Raw genomic sequence first — 20,989 nt, forward strand, 5'->3', positions numbered from 1 at the left:
TGATCGCGTTAGTAGTGTTTGATACTTTGATCTTGTCGCTTGCTCCTGTAGGGTGAGCGACGAGCACTTTTTCGGCGCTTATACTTTTATCGAGTAATATCGCGAATCCGGTTTAGTGCATTCATTTGAAATTATATATTTATCGTTGTGTCTACATGTGGAAGCGCAGAGGACTCCTCGGCTTCCATAAAGCAAGTAACATTTCTCTCCCATCCCTAAATTGACCTGCATTCGGACGCAGCCGGTGCCATTATTGTTTGTTATAATAATGAGAGCACCAGTACTTACACATTGATGATGCTACTGATCCCGACTAGTGTCTTTTGGTTCCCTGTGTAAGTACAGCTGATTTTGCAATAATGGAGTAGCATCTACGGGCGATCAATCATGCTCATGCTTTAATATTGAAGGTAATTTTCAAAAACGCGCAGATTTAATTTGATTTTTTTTTCTCAATACAGTATTTGCAGATCTTGCATATTAATTTTTAAAGCATGTTCACGAATACGGTGGAACGGCCTTCGCCTTGCGTTTTTTAGATGGATCAACAAGATCATTTTATTCAAAAACAGAGCAAAATTTTACTTCACATTTTGGTATTACAATGACTATTGTCTAACAACAGAATTTAATGATGTTTCGATAGCATATCTAAAATTATTTTTTTTTAGCAAAGAAATTTTTACCTCAAGATTGCTATCAATGTGTGTATTATATGTACCCCAGTCCACTTTTTTATAATTCTAAGTAGAACAGATATGATTGAAGATCGCTTCATGAGAAATTTAAAAAGAAGCAGAGACATTATCAAAAGCAAAGTAAATATTGATTGATCAAATTGGATACAAATCCAACTAGAGTCGGTAAAGACCAAATTAATCGTTGAAAAGATCTAGAATATAAAAAAAAAGTAGGGCACAAAAGTCTCCATTCAATAGGAGACATATTTTGAAGACCACTCGTCAAATGAAATCCTGCTATTGGAATTGCTTTAGAGGATTGCTCTATGTCATTGCTTTTTGTCAACAATGCCTCCAATGACAAAAAATGGGACATATTGCAGGGCAATTTCTGTAAGGCAATTTGAAGCGAAAGAACATCCTGTTCAGTGCGCAAATAGAAGGTTTATCAGTTGAGCTCTGTTTTATCAGAAACAATTTAAAAGATTTTCATTCCAAATGTCTAATAATGTTGATATTCCATACGCCTTTTAATGATAATAGCAACTCCACCACATGCTCCATCTAGGCGATCATCTCGATACATGAAATAGTTTGATTTTATTTTAAGTTTAGATCTAGATTGCAAATACATTTCAGGAAAAGTCGATACATGTGTATTATATGCTATTAGGAAATTAAACATCAAGTTTTTTTTTTATCGAAAACGAGCATTTCTAATTAACTCTTTTAGTGTGGTAAAGATGGATAAATTATTAGTGAAATTATGAAAAACATCCACGATCTGTGGGTATTCAAATTCAAAACTTGTAATCTTCTGAGTTAACTAGCCACCAAGTGACTCGATAGCTTAGTTGGTTAAACTCTCGTCTAGCTTACATGAGTCGAGGGTTCTTGATTTTTTTATTGTCATAATTTATCCCATAATGTATGCATCTTTACCACGTGCAATGAGAAAATAATTAAAAAACCATGCGGATTAAATTACCGAACAGCTCAATATATAAGTCAATATGTGCAATTTTGGATGATGGTATGACACCAAACTATTTTAATATTGCTTATGGTGAGTTGCCGCCCAAGAATTAATCTGAAGCTTCACCCAGTACTTCGAAAACAAAATAGCTGGCTCAGGGCCAATAAAGTCATGCGATGCTCCATTGCGAGCTAGCTCATCAGCCAATTCATTTACAGCGATGTAAGAATGGCCACATACTCATACAAGGATTACGGGGTTGACTGAATTCTCGCTCGACCTGAAATTGGCCGAGGCAAAAACTTTCATAGAAGCCTGATTATCTGAACAGAAGTATATGACTTCACCCATTACGCACTGTTGAAGTGCTGATTGCACTCCACATTTCCGCCTGAAAAATGGTGCAGTGTCTACCAAGTGAGTAAAATTGATTCAGCCTTAACTCACGAGAATATACAGCAGCACCAGCTATACCTTCAGGAAGTGAGCCATCAGTGTAACATACTATATTGTTTGTATACTTCTTACCAAATAGCTATACATCCACTCTTTCCGTGGAGTGAATTGTGTGGTAAATGTCATGTAAAGAAAGTGACAAGCAATTGGGGTGTAGTGGCTCAACGTCTATAAAAGCCCATCTTTTCAAGATGGCCCACGTTTGATTGGATTGTTCTCACTTCGCCCTTTTGGTACCACACATGACATCCATATGCCAATATTGATCAAACAATTGCTGTGTAAATCCATTTGATATACTTGAGTTTGAGGCCCCAAGTTTTACCAAAAGCTCACCGGCGTTGAGCGAAGGCAATGTAGCTTTTTTGACTCTGAAATCAATGTGAGGTGCCCAAGAAAGTATGCATTGTAGAATAACTCCAACAGACTTGACCTGATCAGTCACATTAATCTCAATGCCAAAAAGACGTTAAGGTCGAATTCCATCGCGGTTTCATCTTTCCGTGAAGAGAACAATAGATGTTTTGTTTGGGTTAACCGAAAGGCCATATTGACGACACCAACTCTCGCCTATCTGAAGAGCACTTTGCATCAGGTCGAACAGGGTTCTAATGCATGTATCATCTATCAAAGCTACATAGTCGTCGGCAAATCCATATGTTGGAAAACCGCTATTACTCAGTTGCATCAATAGCGTATTTGCTACGAGATTCCACAAAACAAATGAAAAGTCTGAACCTCCTAAAATAATAATTTCAATTTTCCATCTGATTGTTCGCTATTAAATAACGTTCTTATTTTTTGGTCCACTTTCCCGATCACAAAGTACTCTTACCCCCACAGATGCGTACTCTTAAGGTTTCAAATGAAAGAAACTGAACCAATTTAAATTTATTATTTAGGCCGGACAATTATACGAGCGGTGAGCTACGGTTGGCTGACTTCCTCCATGCTTTCGGTAAATATAAATGAAACAAGAGTTTCACGAAATCATAAGTCCAAATCTAACAACGAACTTCGAAATAAATGAAACAGCTTGAAGCTCACTGGAAGCATTTTGACCGCAAAGGAGTGGGCTGATTTCTTTTTTTTCCCGACTTGGCACTCGTTTCCCATTCATAGGCGCTTGAGGCGATTGAAGCGAGATATCTGTTCCGAAAAGACCGCGCAAATGATATTATCCTTTTAAGCATTTTTTGACCACATTCAAGGACCGCTGAAGAGTGGAAAAATTTCTCTCATCTCCTTTCAGTTAGCGCTCAACTTCCGAGCCGATCAGTCGATTTTCTCGAAGGAGCGAATTTCGGAAGTCGTTCACAGACTACTTAAAAACGTTTTTTGTCGATCGTCTTCAACGACACTTCAAGTATCGAGTTTGCAACAACCGCGTCGTAGTTTTCCGCGATGCCGCGCCGCGAAAATACGTTTCGCGTTGATTATTCGCAGTTCCCGAAGCATCTTACCCACGATGAAATCCATAAATTCATCGAGAAAGAGCTTGGGCTCACTCGCGAAAACGTGCTTCTACTCCAGCCGAGCAGACGACTAGGTTGCACCTTCGTGGAGGTCAGCAACCTCGATCTCGCTGAGAGGATCGTTCAAGAGCACGATAACAAGCACGAATTCGTGTTTGATGGAAAAGCGTACAAGCTGCGAATTTCGATGGAGGATGGAGCTGTCGAGGTGCGCCTGTTTGATCTTTCCAACGCGATCACCAACAGCCAAATCTCCGAGTTTCTCACCGAATACGGTGACGTTCTCAACATTCGGGACCTTCTGTGGGACGAACGTTCCGCTTTCGGCGGCGTCAAGACCGGTGTACGCATTGCTCGGATGGTGGTGAAGAAAAACATCCCTTCTCTCGTCACGATTCGTGGGGAGGACACGGCAATTGGTTACAGGGGGCAGCGGCAGACGTGCCTCCACTGCCATGAGTTTGTACATGTTGGAATCCCATGTGTGCAAAACAAAAAACTGCTCGTACAGAAGCTCGCAGCAGATCAATCATATGCCAACGTCGCGAAGCAGCCAGCACTGGCAAAAAAACCGGCGAAGCCGAACATAACAAAGCCCAAACTAACAGAACCACAAATTCAACCCAACGTGTCCGGCCAACTGAGTGCCAAACCGAAAGAAACCCGACTCCTAGCAACACAGCGAACAAATGTGATGGCGCCCCCCGCTTCGAAGCCCACCGGAGCGCCTTTCGTTAACCAAGCCGCGCCGAGTGCAATCACGCTCAGCGATTTCGTTACAACTCGTAAACCCGATGGTAACGAAACGGATAGCTCGCAAACATCACATCGATCAGACAGCAGCCGACGTCTGCGTAGCAGAAGATCGCCTCCGGGCAAGAAAATGCGACACAGTGAAGAAACTACCAACAATCACGGCCGAGTATCCGGAGATGAAATGCATCAGTAATGGAATACACCAGCGTAAATATCGGCACCATTAACATCAACACCATCACCAACCCAACCAAAATCAACGCTCTCCGCACATTCATTCGCACGGTCGATCTCGACATCGTTTTTCTTCAGGAGGTGGAGAATGAACAGCTGAGCCTGCCTGGATTTAACGTAGTCTGCAATGTAGATCACGCTAGGAGAGGGACAGCAATTGCCCTAAAAGAGCACATCAAATTCTCGCATATCGAAAAGAGCCTGGATGGAAGACTGCTTGCTCTGCGTGTACACAATACAACCCTATGTAATGTGTATGCCCCGTCGGGTTCTGTTCTCCGCGCCGAGCGGGAGCGCTTCTTCAACAACACCATAAGCTACTACCTACGACATAGCACCGACTATATCATCGTAGGAGGCGACTTCAACTGCGTGATTCGGCAATGTGACGCTACGGGATCCAACTCGAGTCCCGCACTTCAAGCAACTGTACAACAGCTTCGATTGAAGGATGTGTGGCAGCAATTACGATCGCGAGAGACTGGCTATACATATATTACACACAACTCTTCGTCTAGGCTCGACCGAATATATGTCAGCGAGAGCCTCCGAGAGCATCTGAGAACAGCACATATCCATGTCTGCTGCTTTTCGGACCACAAAGCGCTCGTCACAAGAATATGCATTCCCCTCCCCGACAGAGCTCATGGTCGTGGCTTTTGGTCTCTGCGTCCCCACCTCCTATCCACCGAAAACATCAACGAACTGCAAACCCGATGGCAATATTGGACCCGCCAACGCCGCTATTACCCATCATGGATGGAATGGTGGCTATTATGCGCGAAGCCCAAAATCAAATCGTTCTTCCGATGGAAATCGAAGCTCTCTTTTGATATTTTTCATCAGCAACAGCAGCGTCTCTACGAGCAGCTACGGCAAGCGTACGATGGATACTATAACAACCGAACCATGCTAATTACCATCAACCGAGTGAAAGCGGAGTTACTCTCCCATCAGCGACGTTTCTCTGAGAGGTTTGTCCGAATAAATGAAACATTCGTTGCGGGCGAACCCTTATCCACATACCAACTGGGAGAACGAACGAGACGGAAAACTACAATCGAGCAGCTGCGAAACGAACGGAACGAGGTAATCGACAATTCGGATCAAATCCGAGATCACATGGTTCAATATTTCACCGAGCTCTATGCACGCAAAACGGTAGAGGTGGAACCAGAAGGGGGTACTTTTCAATGTGCGAGAGTTATTCCCGAGCACGACGCTGCAAACGAAGCATGTATGGATGACATCACGACAAGCGAAATTCTTTCTGCAATACGAACCAGCGCATCGAAGAAATCTCCGGGTCCGGACGGGCTCCCAAAAGAGCTCTACCTAGCCACCTTCGATGTGATCCACAGCGAGCTGAATTTGGTTTTAAACGAAGCCATCAGATCCAACTTTCCAACACAGTTTGTAGACGGGGTAATAGTGTTAGTGAAAAAACGAAATGCGGGCGACACGGCTCGTTCTTTCCGCCCGATTAGCCTAGTCAACTTTGACTATAAAATTATGTCTCGAATCTTGAAACGGCGGCTTGAAAATGTGTTGCGTATCCACAGCGTATTAACAAGCTCGCCAAAATGCTCAAATGCCGGCAGAAATATCTTTCAAGCCACACTTGCTTTGAAAGATAGAATCGCCCAATTGAAAGCCAATAGAAGAACTGCTAAGCTAATTGGGTTCGATTTAGATCATGCTTTCGATCGCGTTGACCATGGCTTTTTGTTCAAAACAATGCGATCATTGGGCATCAATACAGCGCTGGTCGATCTTTTATCCAACATATCAACAGCTTCCTCGTCTCGCCTATTAATCAACGGGCATCTATCGGCACCTTTTCCTATCAATGGATCGGTGCGCCAAGGAGACCCGCTCTCTATGCACCTGTTCGTTTTGTACCTACATCCCCTTCTACAAAAACTACAACAAGTGTGTGGTCGAGATTTGGTAGTCGCATACGCAGATGATATTAGTGCTATTGTTACCAGCGTGGAACAGTTGGATGAAATGCGAAACTTGTTCAGAAGCTTCGGACGATTTTCTGGAGCCCGTCTGAATGAAGACAAAACAACTTCAATTGATGTAGGTATACCAAATAATCCGTTGACTGTTCCGTGGCTACACACTGGAGCAACGATAAAAATTCTTGGTGTAATGTTTTCCAACTCCGTGCGCGAAATGAATGCGCTCAACTGGGACAATCTTGTGAGCAATTTTTGTCGCCAAGTATGGTTGCATTCGCTGCGCAGCTTAACGTTGCAGCAAAAAGTAACCTTATTGAACACCTTTCTCACCTCTAAAATATGGTACATTAGTGCAAATTTGGTCCCATCAGCAGCACACCTGGCGAAAATAACGTCGACAATGCGAAGGTTCCTATTCCGGGGAATTGTAGCCACTGTTCCCGTGCAACAACTGGCGCGCTGCAGAGACCATGGCGGTTTGAAATTGCAGCTTCCAGCCTTCAAGTGCAAAGCCTTATTGATAAACCGTCATATCCATGAGATCGACTCCCTTCCTTACTTTCGTTCCCTTATCAATCAAATCAACCCTTCCCAAACAAACTCTTTTACCGACCTTCCTTGCCTAAAACAAATCCTTAGTAACTTCCAAAACCTCCCCTTCCAAATCCGCCAACATCCTTCCGCCGATCTTATCCACCGCTTTTTTATCGAGAGAACGGAGCGACCAAAAGTAGAGCTGGAAAACGAAAACGTAAACTGGACACGAGTATGGAAAAATATTTCAGCTCGTCATCTCTCATCAGCTGAAAGAAGTACTCTCTACCTATGGGTCAACCAAAAAGTGGCACACCGACGTATTTTGTTCCGGATGAGGCGGTCCGACGGCGAACAGTGTCTATACTGTACGACGGTAGTAGAAACCATTAGACACAAATTTTTCGATTGCCCCAGAGTGCGACCGGCATGCGGACTGTTACAACAGAAACTGTCGGAAATCCAAATAGGACGACGTTTAGATTGCAACGAATTGTTAATAGCAACACTTGATCGCATGACGGAAAGAACTAGAACGTTAATATTGAAGCATCTGGTAATTTATATCACCTTCATTGAAAGTAGCAATGGTAGGATTGATGTAGAAGAATTGAAATTTGCTTTTGAAGTCGCTGTTTAAATCATTATAATTATAATTTTTACTAAACAAATTCGACAAATAAACGTTATTTTACAAAAAAAATATACTTCGGTTTGAGGCCCCAAGTTTTACCAAAAGCTCACCGGCGTTGAGCGAAGGCAATGTAGCTTTTTTGACTCTGAAATCAATGTGAGGTGCCCAAGAAAGTATGCATTGTAGAATAACTCCAACAGACTTGACCTGATCAGTCACATTAATCTCAATGCCAAAAAGACGTTAAGGTCGAATTCCATCGCGGTTTCATCTTTCCGTGAAGAGAACAATAGATGTTTTGTTTGGGTTAACCGAAAGGCCATATTGACGACACCAACTCTCGCCTATCTGAAGAGCACTTTGCATCAGGTCGAACAGGGTGCTAATGCATGTATCATCTATCAAAGCTACATAGTCGTCGGCAAATCCATATGTTGGAAAACCGCTATTACTCAGTTGCATCAATAGCGTATTTGCTACGAGATTCCACAAAACAAATGAAAAGTCTGAACCTCCTAAAATAATAATTTCAATTTTCCATCTGATTGTTCGCTATTAAATAACGTTCTTATTTTTTGGTCCACTTTCCCGATCACAAAGTACTCTTACCCCCACAGATGCGTACTCTTAAGGTTTCAACAGAAAGAAACTGAACCAATTTCATTTCATATTTAGGCCGGACAATTATACGAGCGGTGAGCTACGGTTGGCTGACTTCCTCCATGCTTTCGGTAAATATAAATGAAACAAGAGTTTCACGAAATCATAAGTCCAAATCTAACAACGAACTTCGAAATAAATGAAACAGCTTGAAGCTCACTGGAAGCATTTTGACCGCAAAGGAGTGGGCTGATTTCTTTTTTTTTTCCCCGACTTGGCACTCGTTTCCCATTCATAGGCGCTTGAGGCGATTGAAGCGAGATATCTGTTCCGAAAAGACCGCGCAAATGATATTATCCTTTTAAGCATTTTTTGACCACATTCAAGGACCGCTGAAGAGTGGAAAAATTTCTCTCATCTCCTTTCATCCGAAAAAAACGTTTTTTTTTTCGTCGTTTCGAACGCCATCCTTTAGGCGCAGAGGTTTCTGACAGGACAAAAAAAAAGTTCTCGGTGCCCAAGTTCCAAGAATAAAAAATATTTCATTTTAATTTCGCTCTTCGATGCACGCTGCTACGTGTCGGAGCTTTTTCCCGGTCGTCTTCCGGGTTTCACCAGCCGCTTAGATATCGGTGCTATTTTATTTGAAGATTTCTTTTTGGCGAAAGGAGTTTGGGAAAGAAGATGACAATCTACTGACCCTGGATTTTTTTCTATTCGCTTCAATATGACTTCCGGAATGTTCTTTATCTTGAAATTTCTTTAAACCTGAAAAATTTCTTTAACCTTATAGTGATTGGGTCCTTGAAATAAAACTTGTCATAAATTCTGGTAATGTTAAATTTAAGCATTGCGTTCATTTTTCAACTTTTTTTATTAAGCACTAGTGGTCCCGGCAAACTTCGTCTTGCCATCAAGTAGGCTGTTGCAAAACGTCATGTAATCCCTCATACAAAATGACACCTGAGTCTTCTCCCGTTTTCCCGATTATTCCGAAGACTTTCCCAAACTTTTTCCTTGCACGAACACGTCGCATCCCTTGTTGAATGCAACCGTGAAAAACTTACCTCAATCCGTTGATCCGTTCTCAAGTTATTTCGTGACATACAAACACCTCTCCATTTTTATTTATATAGATTTAAAAAAAAGGACAAAAACCAAGTACATTTATTTATATATGTGGTTGATAAGAGACGATTATACTTTATGCCCAGGGAAGTCAAGGAAATTTTCATTACCGTCAAACGGGGTAACTTGCAACAATTTTCAACTTCAAAGCTTTATGGATGAAAAATTTGAGGATTCCGATGAGACAAAAACCATCTAGTATCCTAATCGCCACGTGAAAAATACCACGTAATATAAATTTTATCAGAATTTGGATTCCTGGGATCAGGAGAGACGAAAAATATACATTTTTCATGCTACCCCTGATGTGGGGTAACATGCAACACACATTGCACCTAAAGTACACTATTGTAAACTTAACCTATATCGTGTTATTATGATCATTTAATAATTTTCTGCAATAAAAGTATGACGATAATTAGAAACAGCTACTGTACTCTTAGAAAACTAATTATTATTGATTGAATTATGAGTATTAAACCAAATCGATTGAAAACTTCATGAGTATTGCATAGGGTGTTCGCACGGGAAAATTCTAGCATATTATAAGTCTTAACAGTAATTAGAAAGCCATTACAACGATTTAATGCAACTTTTCTACAAATACAATTGTAATTTAGGTTATGCGTCACATACCTTATTGCTTATACAAATTCAAATCAAAGCGACGTACCTCATATTGATATGTATGTTTTAAAATGGTCTCTGTTGGTGTTCTAAAACAACTTTTATCAAACTTCATGCAGATAGTTCCCAATGGCAGATTTGCAAGTTAGTTTTTATACAGATTTTTATTTTTTTTTTCATTATTTTCATGAATAAAATAAATCTAATTATAATAATAATGCGATTCATGTAAATTTTCAATATTTAGTACCAAACGTGTATTGAATTAATTGCGGTACAAAAACTTTAATGTTACTGAACAAATTTATGTTCAATTTTGCCTTGTCATGTGTTTTCGATAATACACGGCAAGAAATATCAAACAATTGAGATCAAAATAGCTGTTGCAAGTTACCCCACAAGGGTAGTCTAAAACTTTTTTGAATTTTCATAGTGTTTAAGCATCAAATTATCAAAACTTTTATATTGTCAATTAGTACACTACTAAGTACTGTAACTGTTTGTGAATGCCTTGAATTACATATTTCTACCGTTTTTGTGGTACGAGGAACGTTTTTCAGTATAAATTTCATGCAATCCAACGTTTAATATGATTTTCACCTCCAGCAAAACCAAGCAAAAAACAAACAATACCCAAACCCTTGCCAAAATCTTCTGTTGTATACCTGACGTCAATAAATGGCGGAATAAATCATAAAAATTTAACTCAATGCTGAACGAAACGACAATTTGGTTACATGTCGAGGTGTTGCAAGTTTCACCCCTGTTGCAAGTTACCCCGTTTGACGGTACTATAGAATCCTGAACCGACCGAGAATCGAACCCAGACACCTTCAGCATAGCTTTGCTTTGTAGCCGCGGACTCTAACCATTCGGCGAAGAAAGGCCCCATGATTAAACCTTAAGGGGACACGGGAGATCGTGTTATTTTCCCTATCTTTCGTCTCACTCTAACAATTATCATCAAAACTTTGTGGAAGCAAATCTCGAGTTTTAATGAACCAATGAAGCTGAAAATTTATCGGGTTGTGCACTACATATATAGAATCATAGTGATACATTTTCGCATCGATATATGGAGTGGTTCTTGGGATTTGCTTCTTGAAATGGATAGGGTGATTATGATGACGTCCCGTGCGGCCTTAAAGAATTTAAATTAGACATTTCTGAAAATGTTCGCTTGCTGCGTGATATTTAAGAGCAAGTCTAAAAAAAAATATAGAGAATTCCTGAAATCTCTAGGGTAGTTTTGAACAAAAATTTGTGATAATTTTTCAGAGTATCACATGTACAAGAATTTCTTCACGTGGAAATGTTCCGGTATTATTTTCGGAGACTCTTTGATGGAGGGATCTGAACATTGTTTACTGGTATTTCAATATTTTTTTTTCCAGAAACTGTCACGTGATCGAGAATTGTTCACCTGTTCCAGTAGTAGATGGTTGTTCTGACAACGAGGTCCCTTCCTGCGTCTATCCGAAGATTGTGCCAGCTAGTGGGCCATTGTGGGTGGAAAATAATCGATGCTCAGAATCAAGCTTTTCACCGATTCGATAAGCTCAGACGTGAGCTTGTGCCCAAGTGTTTGCCCGACTTGTCGATCCGAAATCGAGCAGTGTAATCGGTGAGTGGACGATTCGTTTCGTCAAAGCGTGAGGCGTAGGGCAATGGCAACCCGCTTTTAGTCTACTAACCAACCAGGGCCGCCTCTATCCTGATGATCGTGCCCACGCGCGAATCAACCGACGAGCACACGTCGAGGGTCGATCACGCCATCGTCGTTGGAGCACCACGACGATGCAGTTGTAATGTCAGATCTACTCTAGTTTTGTATTTCAATTGAATGCAAGAATCCAAAAATTTTAATCAAGGATAAAGAAAGCCAGTTAACTGCGTGACGTCACCAGACTAGAAGATTTTATGACTAAAAGATTTTATGAATGTTTACAACAAATAGAAAGCTTGCTTTTTTCCAATTTCCTATGCCAATAACTTTCTAAACTCGTTTTTCTATAATAAATTTGTTGAAATTTACTTTGTTTTACATATTTATTTCGGGTTTGGATTATAAACGACTCTTCTTTTCTTTTACGTTTTTTTAGTAATAAGTAAGTTTTGTTGGTTCCTTCAGTTAAGACTTTTTCCAGTCAATCAAAATGTACGTACATTCCGCCAAAATTTCGTGAGCGCTCGTGAAAGAATATAAGATTAGGAGTCTAATGACACGTTGATTTGAAATTTTAGTCGATCCAATGCTGAGGAAATTGGAAATGTTTTTTCAGAGTTTTTTTTTTGGAAAATGTCACAACTTAAGTAAAAACTTAGAATAAAAATTCGAAAAACGATTTTGGAAAAATACATACGAAGTAAGAATAACTCATTGCCGTTCACATTCTCCAATAGAGAGTTTTAACCGGATGTATAATCACAGAGATATGGTCAAAATACTTTTCATTGTTTTTAGGGGATGAACCCAAACTTTTGCACGGGAGTGTATAACGAAATCACCTGAAGTCTTTGCATGTGCAAAATTTCACTTATAAGATGTCGCGAAAAGGCCTTCTACATACAAAAGTGGAGGCGGTATAAGTGCATATATTATGTATTGAAAATAGTATACAATGCGAGTGTATAAATTTTCTACCGAACTAACCTATGATCTTACGCGACTTAACTTATCTAATCTAATCTAATCTAAGCGCTTGCACAGCCAATGTTGAAAAGCATCCTGGAAATACCTTAATTTATTCAGGTATTTTCTGGTCAGTATGTCAACGATATGTTGCAAATATTAAAATGACCAGACCCACTATGCAGACTTTGGGGTTGAAGATGATTGAAAATATCATGACGATTAGGTTATTCACGCATGAATAAACTGATAGACATAAAAATTTCAATTTTAAGAAAGAAGAAACGGGGACAATCGTACCAACCGTTTGGATTCAGGGTTATGGGTAAAATCGTTGGGAATGGCGTTGCTAAGATAGTTAATGCACACTCCATTGTTATCTAATTCTAATTGTTTATAATTTCAGTGAAATTTGAAAAAAGAAACAAGACACTTTGTACCGATTCCTGTAATAATCTTCAAGTATTTTAATTTTTTTTTTTCCTGGAATCTAATGAAAGGGTTTTTTTTTAAGAATGTCGTTAGTAAAACTTATCATTAAATAAGTGGTATAATCGTAAAAAATTCATGAAAATTTTTTTAGGGAATCTTTTACGTAAGAACGATCGCACAATGAATCATCAACAGTGGCGTAGCTAGAGTTTTCGGGCCCTTTGCGGAACAGAACTAGTGGGCCCTCAAATTAGGGGTGTGAACCACCGTGGCATTGCAAAAAACACTATAGTGAATCACGCACCTCTTCTGAAATTGTTAATAGAATGACTTGAAGGAGAACACCAGGAATAATTGATAGAATACACTTAGAGTAATTCCAAGATGATCATTTGGAAGATTTGTCAAATGAAACTTGGAACAGTTCATTGAAAAATATCAGGTGAAATCTCTGAACATGTTCCTGAAATTCTAGTAGATAATTTTTCGGAAATCACTCAAACCAATCTTGGTTGTGATTTATGACGAAATTGTAAAACGAAATTAAGATAAAATACATTGGTGGATGTTATCTTATGAAGAATCCTTAGCGAAACTCATAAAAGTATACTTGAATGATTTTCTGGTTGAATTTTCTAAGAATTTGTCAAATATGATTTTCAAGATACCTTAAAAACAAAAGCATGTTGGAAAGTAAAAATAAAGTAAAGAAACTCTATCTAAATTCTTTAAATTCTTTGAAGATTTCCTCGAGAACTCTTTGTAATGCTTTTAGCAGAACTCTTTCAAGAAAATTAAGAAGAAGTCGTGATAAAAAAATAACAGAATGGCTGAAGAGTTCGTGGAGAAATAACTGTATGTATCACTTAAAGAACTTCTTGCATCAAATCGCAAATCTTCTCAATCAAACCTTTCAGGAATTGATAGAAAAAATCCTGGATTGCTCAGAATATTATATATTCTTGTTTCAACATGGAAAAAGCTTCCTGGATCAATTGCTTATTTGGCTCCATCCCATTACCCCGAACGCCACTACCCCGAACGCCACTACCCCGAACGCCACTACCCCGAATGGGTCACTACCCCGAAAGCCATTACCCCGAATGGGTCATTACCCCGAACGCCACTACCCCGAATGAGCCATTACCCCGAATAGTATGAGATATAGTGCAGTATCTTATTTTGCGGGCGAAAATGCATCTCTAATGAAAGCTGGTAATTAATGGCGCGTAAAATTCGTCGTTAAAATATTCATCATATATTTTCCCTTCTTTTATATGTCAGTTATTCTTTCAAAATATCTTGTTGGTAACTATCTTCCTCTCATTCTTTGTGAGACAGTGCCTGTTTATCAGCTCAGTGGGCACTTTCGTAGTTCAAGGGTTCATTCACAAATTTCATAACGCCAAAAATTGCCATTTTTGACACCTACCCACCTCCTCATACCATTTTTTGTATGGAAATTCTACATATTGTGTATGGGCTGTAACATTTTGAAGACAACCACCCACAACATTTTTTGCCTCCTTCAGGGTTATGAAATTTGTGAATGGGCTTTTTATAAAATAAGCCTTTTATTGACTGAGAGCATTCCTAGTCAGTTTACCATTCTTGTACATGTGCATCTATGCCCAGGGACGCCAAGGAAATGTTCAATTGATATGATTCGCCACCGGAGGAATTCGAACCCGTAACCCTCAATATAGTCTTGCTGAACAGCTGCGTGATCACCGGTATTTGGACTTCTTGGTGGTGTTCATAATTCAATTTTGTTTTTAAACAAATATCTTCCTTTCTTATGAATATAGGTTGTGCCATATCATCACGTTGTTACGGTGATCATTCACGTCATAGTTGCAAACATTTCACCAGATGTTTGCCCTTCTTTCTTGAATAGGCTGTTCTTTCAAGTATTTGTTTGATAAGCTAGTAACTAATATTTCCACATAGAACAGCTTTTTTAAAGGAATATATCCTGAAGGCATTCACTAAAGTGAATCCTGCTATAATTCTAATCAGAAATTTTCCCTTCGTTCTCTTTTTCTTTTTGAATCAAAAAAATATATATATGTGTGGTTATCTCATCGAAATTCAAAACTCAAATCCCACAAATCAAAGAAAGTTTTTACTGTAGCGGCAATCAGAGGCCGCCGTTTTTTTTTCTAACATGTACAAGTGTATTAACTATCAGGTTGTCTTTAAGCATGTTCCATAGAACAACACTTGCAGTGACTATCTCTGGGTAATCATCCATCGCGATCGTTTACGAAACAAAATCTTTACGGAGATATTAATGCTAGTAGCCTGACACCTACAAAAATGAGTAAATGAAGTGGGTACCGATTTCCAATAAAAGACTTTACTACATCTTATTTTTGTGCATATTATAGCTATGCTTTTCATAATAAATTCACCCTTCTTTTTTGAAAAGGCTGTTCTTCAGAGCTTTGCAATGTGGCTGTGCGAATCTCACCAAAATTAGAGGACAAATCCAAAGAAAACTTAGTATGGAAAAAATATTTGTTAAAAAACTAGCTGCTTTTTTATATTCTGATATTAGAAAAATACATAGTTGAGCTAAACTCGTTAAATACTCATAAAGAATCGTACAATTATCTCCCCACTCTCTAACTAGCATAAGCCTCAAAATGTTATGCATTCGGGGTAATGGCGTTCGGGGTAGTGACCCATTCGGGGTAGTGGCGTTCGGGGTAATGACCCATTCGGGGTAATGGCTTTCGGGGTAATGGCGTTCGGGGTAGTGGCATTCGGGGTAGTGGCGTTCGGGGTAGTGTCATAGAGTCGCTTATTTAGATTCTAAAAAAATCTAGCAAGAATTTTTAAAATAATTGCTGAAAGAATTCCATACGAAGTTTTCTGTGATTTTTGAAGGAATTTTGGATGAATTTCTGGAAACCATGACATAATCTCAAATTAATTACAAGGATAAATTTCCAAACTAGGTGTTTTTGGTGAGTTACTGAAGGTCATCAGAGATTAATTTGTATGCATATTGATTGGAATTATTTGATGATTCAAAAAGGAATACCTGGAGGAATCTCCATATACCGATTCCAGATTTTTGCAGGCATACAAGAATGGGTAGATTTGGTTGGACTTCAAAATCAATAACGAATGTTTTTATGAATCCGAAGCCGTGATTCAGACTCAACCTATAGTATCTAGAGCCTACTCAAGTACTTCAAAGCCATACTAATAAGGAAGCTCGAGACCATATAATGTGCGGGCCAATGAATCAACTTAAATTTTAGGTATGTAATCAATGTATCAATAATAAGAGCTAATCAAGGGGCTCCTGTACATCGCAAATCTTGGTCTCCTCAAAAACTTGCCATGCTCATTTTCCTTTTTGTAAGAAATTGTCAGTTATGTCGAAATTTTAGTGCGATGAGCAATCCTTACCGTGCTTTTGAGACCCCTATGAGCTTGGGCTTTGTTAAGATCCGAAACTAATAAAGATCCATGAAGGAACTTTGCTGGATTCTTTGTAAGATCTCAGGAAGATCTCTTACAAAACTTAGCAAAGATTTTTGTTAAAATAATCTCCCTATCTTTCCCACGCCTTTGATAGACTTAAAACATTTCATAAGTAGTGCTCTTGTCTTTTATTTTGCTCATTATTAAGTAACTTAAGCCAAAGCGTATACAATAAGTGATACAATCTAAAACTCATAGAAGAAATACCGTTTTTCCGTATGATTTTTTTCTTTAATTGATTGTTATTTAATTACATAACGGAAAAAAAACAGCCTATTTGCGTGTCTCAAAGATCAAACTATGTGTCACCTCTAAATTTTGATTTGCTGAATCCGTTACCGCTATCAGAAACGCTCCAGCACGTCACAAATTTTTGCTACAGGTCGTCAAAGTTGTGGAAAATACTGATTTTTCAGATGTTTAAAATACATTTCAACTATATTTTATATTTTTTTGTGGATAAATTTATTGAGCATGCAGAATAAGACTTAAACTATTGTATAGGGCATAGTTTGATTTAGAATTACCGATTTAACATCGATTTAATTAAATTTTGAAACATGGTTGTAGCCTCTATACAAAATTCGTCATTTCTCCAAATACAAAACTTTTCCAAATAATTAAAAAGTTCCGTTTTAATAGCGAAAGTATTTACAAACTTCGTTGATTCGTATTCTTCATTAGGAAAAAACTTATTTCTGTAGTAAATTAGGCACAAACAAATCTGCTATCAAACAGTTAAACTAGCATGAAATTTGACTGAAATCGATAAATAATGCATTTAGAACAATCAATATCTCGAAACTGGACGTGCTATGACAATTTCGAAAACGTCAATAGCTTCAGCAAAGTTAAATAAACAGCGATATTTTGGAGATTGAGACAAAAACTTGTTCCGCAGTATTGTCTTTTGTGCTCTATACTTTTTTTTTCTACAGATTCCAAATTGATTACACTGCGGAACACGTTTTTGTCTCAAGCAACAATATACTGCTATTTACTAAATTAAGGAATACTTAGTACATTGCCGTCTTCAGAAATGTCATGGTACGTTTAATTTTCGAGATATTGACTGTTGAAAATACAAAATTTGGCTCTATCAGCAAACTTGCATGCAAGTTTGCCAGCTTGTACGGCAATTTATTTGCTTAATTTGCCACAGTATTCAAACTTCACGTATAAAACAAAAATTATCGACAAAGTACAAAGTATTTTCGATGGTCAAATGGTAGTTTTAGGTGGTTCAGAAAAGAATTGTATTTTTCCATATAAGAGAAACAAAGAATTTCATATGAAGACTGCACTGCTCATAACTGCATATTTGTAACATTCGACAAAAGTAGGCATTGAGTTAATGGAATACCAAGTGTGCAATTCATGGCAGTATTGTAGGAAACAAAAAATTTCTAAAAATTACCAGGAACTCGAAAATGCTTATTTGAGGCTGATATTTTGTACAACTCATATCGCATACTAGGAATAGACTGAATAGTCAGAACATAATTCTGATTGGAATTTCATTGCTATCACATTCCGAGGCTCATTTATAATCTCAATGTGACTGTTATGTGGTTATAATTACCAATATGGCAAAACAGCTTGGTATTTTTTTTTTCGGATTTTCTAGCACAACCTCGCAGATTTCTAGAAGTTGATCGAAAGTATTTATCATTTAATGACTCTCCATGGTATTAACTCCTTTTTGTCAAAAATGTCGAATGTGACTGTTTTGCAGTTGTGGGCAGGCTGCAAGCATGTTAAAAAAAATCGATGTAAACTAAATTTGATCGTGAAATTTCAACTAAATTGTATCTAAATTGAAGGAACAAGTCCTATTCAGCATATTTGATAGATTATATCACAAGAAAGATCGATAAATCATACTTTAAATTTCATGTAAACATCAATAAAACCAGCTTTTTTATACAATTTTGGCGACCTGTAGCTAAAAATTGTGATGTGCTGGAACATTTCTGAGAACGGCATCAGATTCAGCTACTAAAAATCTACTAGAGACACATAATTTGATCCTTGAGACACGCAAAAATGTCATTTTTGTTACACTGTGTTAGTGTTAGTTTGGTAAAGAATTCCAAATAGAAACACCTGTAACGAAATGGTTATTACTGTAATTAGCGGTAGATAACGTGATATAGCATATTATTTGTTTGATCTTGCACTTCGTAATCAATTGTGTAATCTGTGAAGACAGAAACCCTATATTTTGTGTAAATTAATAACTACCCTAAGGGTATTTTGTTATAGTGCGAAAAGATTTGAAATTACTCTTTGTTTTAGTTTTCAATTCTTGTTTAAATAGTTTATTTATCATTACAATATAAAAAGTAATAAAAAAAACTCTTTGTTTCTGAAAATAAAGTCTAGTGCTCCGGCCATACAGAACTCTCCCCTAAAACGTGATATTGTTTTTACATGTCTACATTGTAATGATGGTAAAAACCATTGCTGACTCAAAACGAATCAAGATCCACTTGAGACTAACATGCTGAATCCATCAGTACATCCATAAGCCACTTCCAATAAAAAATACACGCCTAATAAATTCCAATATGTCACTTACCTATACTAATATTTACAGTCAATTGTGTCAGCAGCACCAGAGCGATAAATGTCAGCAAACGCAGATGGGATCCTATTTTTCTACTGCAACTGTGTCTACTCCTACTGTTGATGGTGGTATTGGTGGTGGTTCTGGTGGTAGGGGAGGAGTCACTACTGGGCAGCAAATAGGACCGAGCTGCTGCTGCTGTGACCAATGGACTCCGGCTACTTCCGTCATCATAAAGGTCGCCACCACCACCATAATGGTCATCGCCATCATCAGCATCACCACCCACTACATTACGAACGGCGGTGCAGTGGTAGTTACTATTGTGGTTGACCCCATTCGAGCTCTGTGGGTTTGTTCTACATCCGGGCCAACACTGATCCTGAGCATGGCCGGATGGTACAGCTTCTCCCTCCCTCCCACTTCCGCCGCCGTAAATTTCCATATTTCCTAGCCGATCTAGTCTCATTCTAACGCGGTTATGATTTGTTTATCGAAATCGATAATTCACAATTTTGCTTCTTGAAAGTTGCTTCTCGTTCCACGCTGCTGCTGCTGCTGCTTTTTGCCACCGAACTTTCCAGTTTTTGTGTCGAAATTTATGACCTCGTATTTATTTTGATACTTCACTCGAAACACTCTCGCCAAACCGCGCTTAAACTAGGGGTATGCGATATGGATTTTTGTTCATGTCGATACAAACGGAGAAACGAATCACGGAAATGTTTGCGCTGTTGATGAAGAAACGAAACAAACAGTATTAAAACTCAATCCGACGAAATTTCGATTTTGTTTCGCTGAATACTCTTTCTATTACCGTAATGACTTTACACGAATCATGTGACTTGTAACAGAAAACAAATCCTCCCTTTCGGTGTAACAACATAAGCCGTGTCGAGAATTAACAGGCAATCTACTATCGTTAATTATGTTAAAATGCTGTTAATGACAAATTGCAAATACATGTTGTGAATGTTTTCAAAATTTACTTGTTTTTCATAGGCTCAAACGCCTTCCGGCATAACGGAGCCAGTTTGAACATGTAAGTAAATAATTTTTGTTCACTAATCATGGTCCCTGAGACAATTTTTCCTGAGCACCAAACGAATGTAGAAAGTCTTGCTTCTTAGCTTAGACTTATTAATGTTATACTATGGGTGTTTTGAAAACTCTTTTTGTTACAAAATCCAGCTAAATATTTTGTTAAATTTCGTTTGCAACCAAAAAATTTTGAAACTTATTTTTAATCTGGCGAAACGAAATTGAAACACTTGTTTTTAATTATGAATCGTGGTTTACGGCTAACCAGCCGAGTGAAAGTTTAACAACTACTGAAAAGCTAAACATTACATATATTTTGCAATTGGATTAAATGGACTAATTGATGTGAAGTTTTGATTATTGATTATTGAGCTGAAATCGAATTCAGGTTAACTTCTGCGTCCATGAGTCCTCTCATGGCGTAGGGGTAACGCACCCTAACTAGAGATCAGGGAGTCGTGCGTTCGATTCTCACTGAGAAGACGTGTACGTGTTTTTTGCAAAACTTCACAACAATTTGTCCATTTAATCCAATTGCAAAATATATGTAATGTTTAGGTTTTCGGTAGTTGTTGAAATTAAAACAGTTAATTTAAATGAGGGGCCCAAACGCAAAGGGGTGTAAGTTACTTAGCTTTTTTTTTGGCATCACTGCTTGGTGTATGTTATGCAAACAAAATCCGCTCGTGATTATTATTTTATTTTTGTTGTGATATCGTAACCATTAAATCGTTATATTGTTCCCCCGTG

General features: G+C 38.4%; 1 protein-coding gene across 4 annotated transcripts in view; it reads right to left on the bottom strand.

Annotated features, from left to right (window-relative positions):
- Positions 1–20,989, bottom strand: part of LOC5579882 (hemicentin-1) — a 609,400-nt gene that overhangs the window by 356,550 nt on the left and 231,861 nt on the right. For 3 of the 4 annotated variants that reach the window (XM_021855614.1, XM_021855615.1, XM_021855613.1), the window contains one exon: positions 19,211–19,929. In XM_021855614.1, coding sequence (XP_021711306.1) covers positions 19,211–19,667 — 457 coding nt within the window. In that variant the 5' untranslated portion in view covers positions 19,668–19,929. The remainder of the gene's footprint in view (positions 1–19,210; positions 19,930–20,989) is intronic. The other variant, XM_021855616.1, reaches the window with a different exon arrangement.

Source organism: Aedes aegypti, chromosome 3 (assembly GCF_002204515.2).
Source record: "Aedes aegypti strain LVP_AGWG chromosome 3, AaegL5.0 Primary Assembly, whole genome shotgun sequence".
Taxonomy (NCBI): Eukaryota; Metazoa; Arthropoda; class Insecta; order Diptera; family Culicidae; genus Aedes; species Aedes aegypti.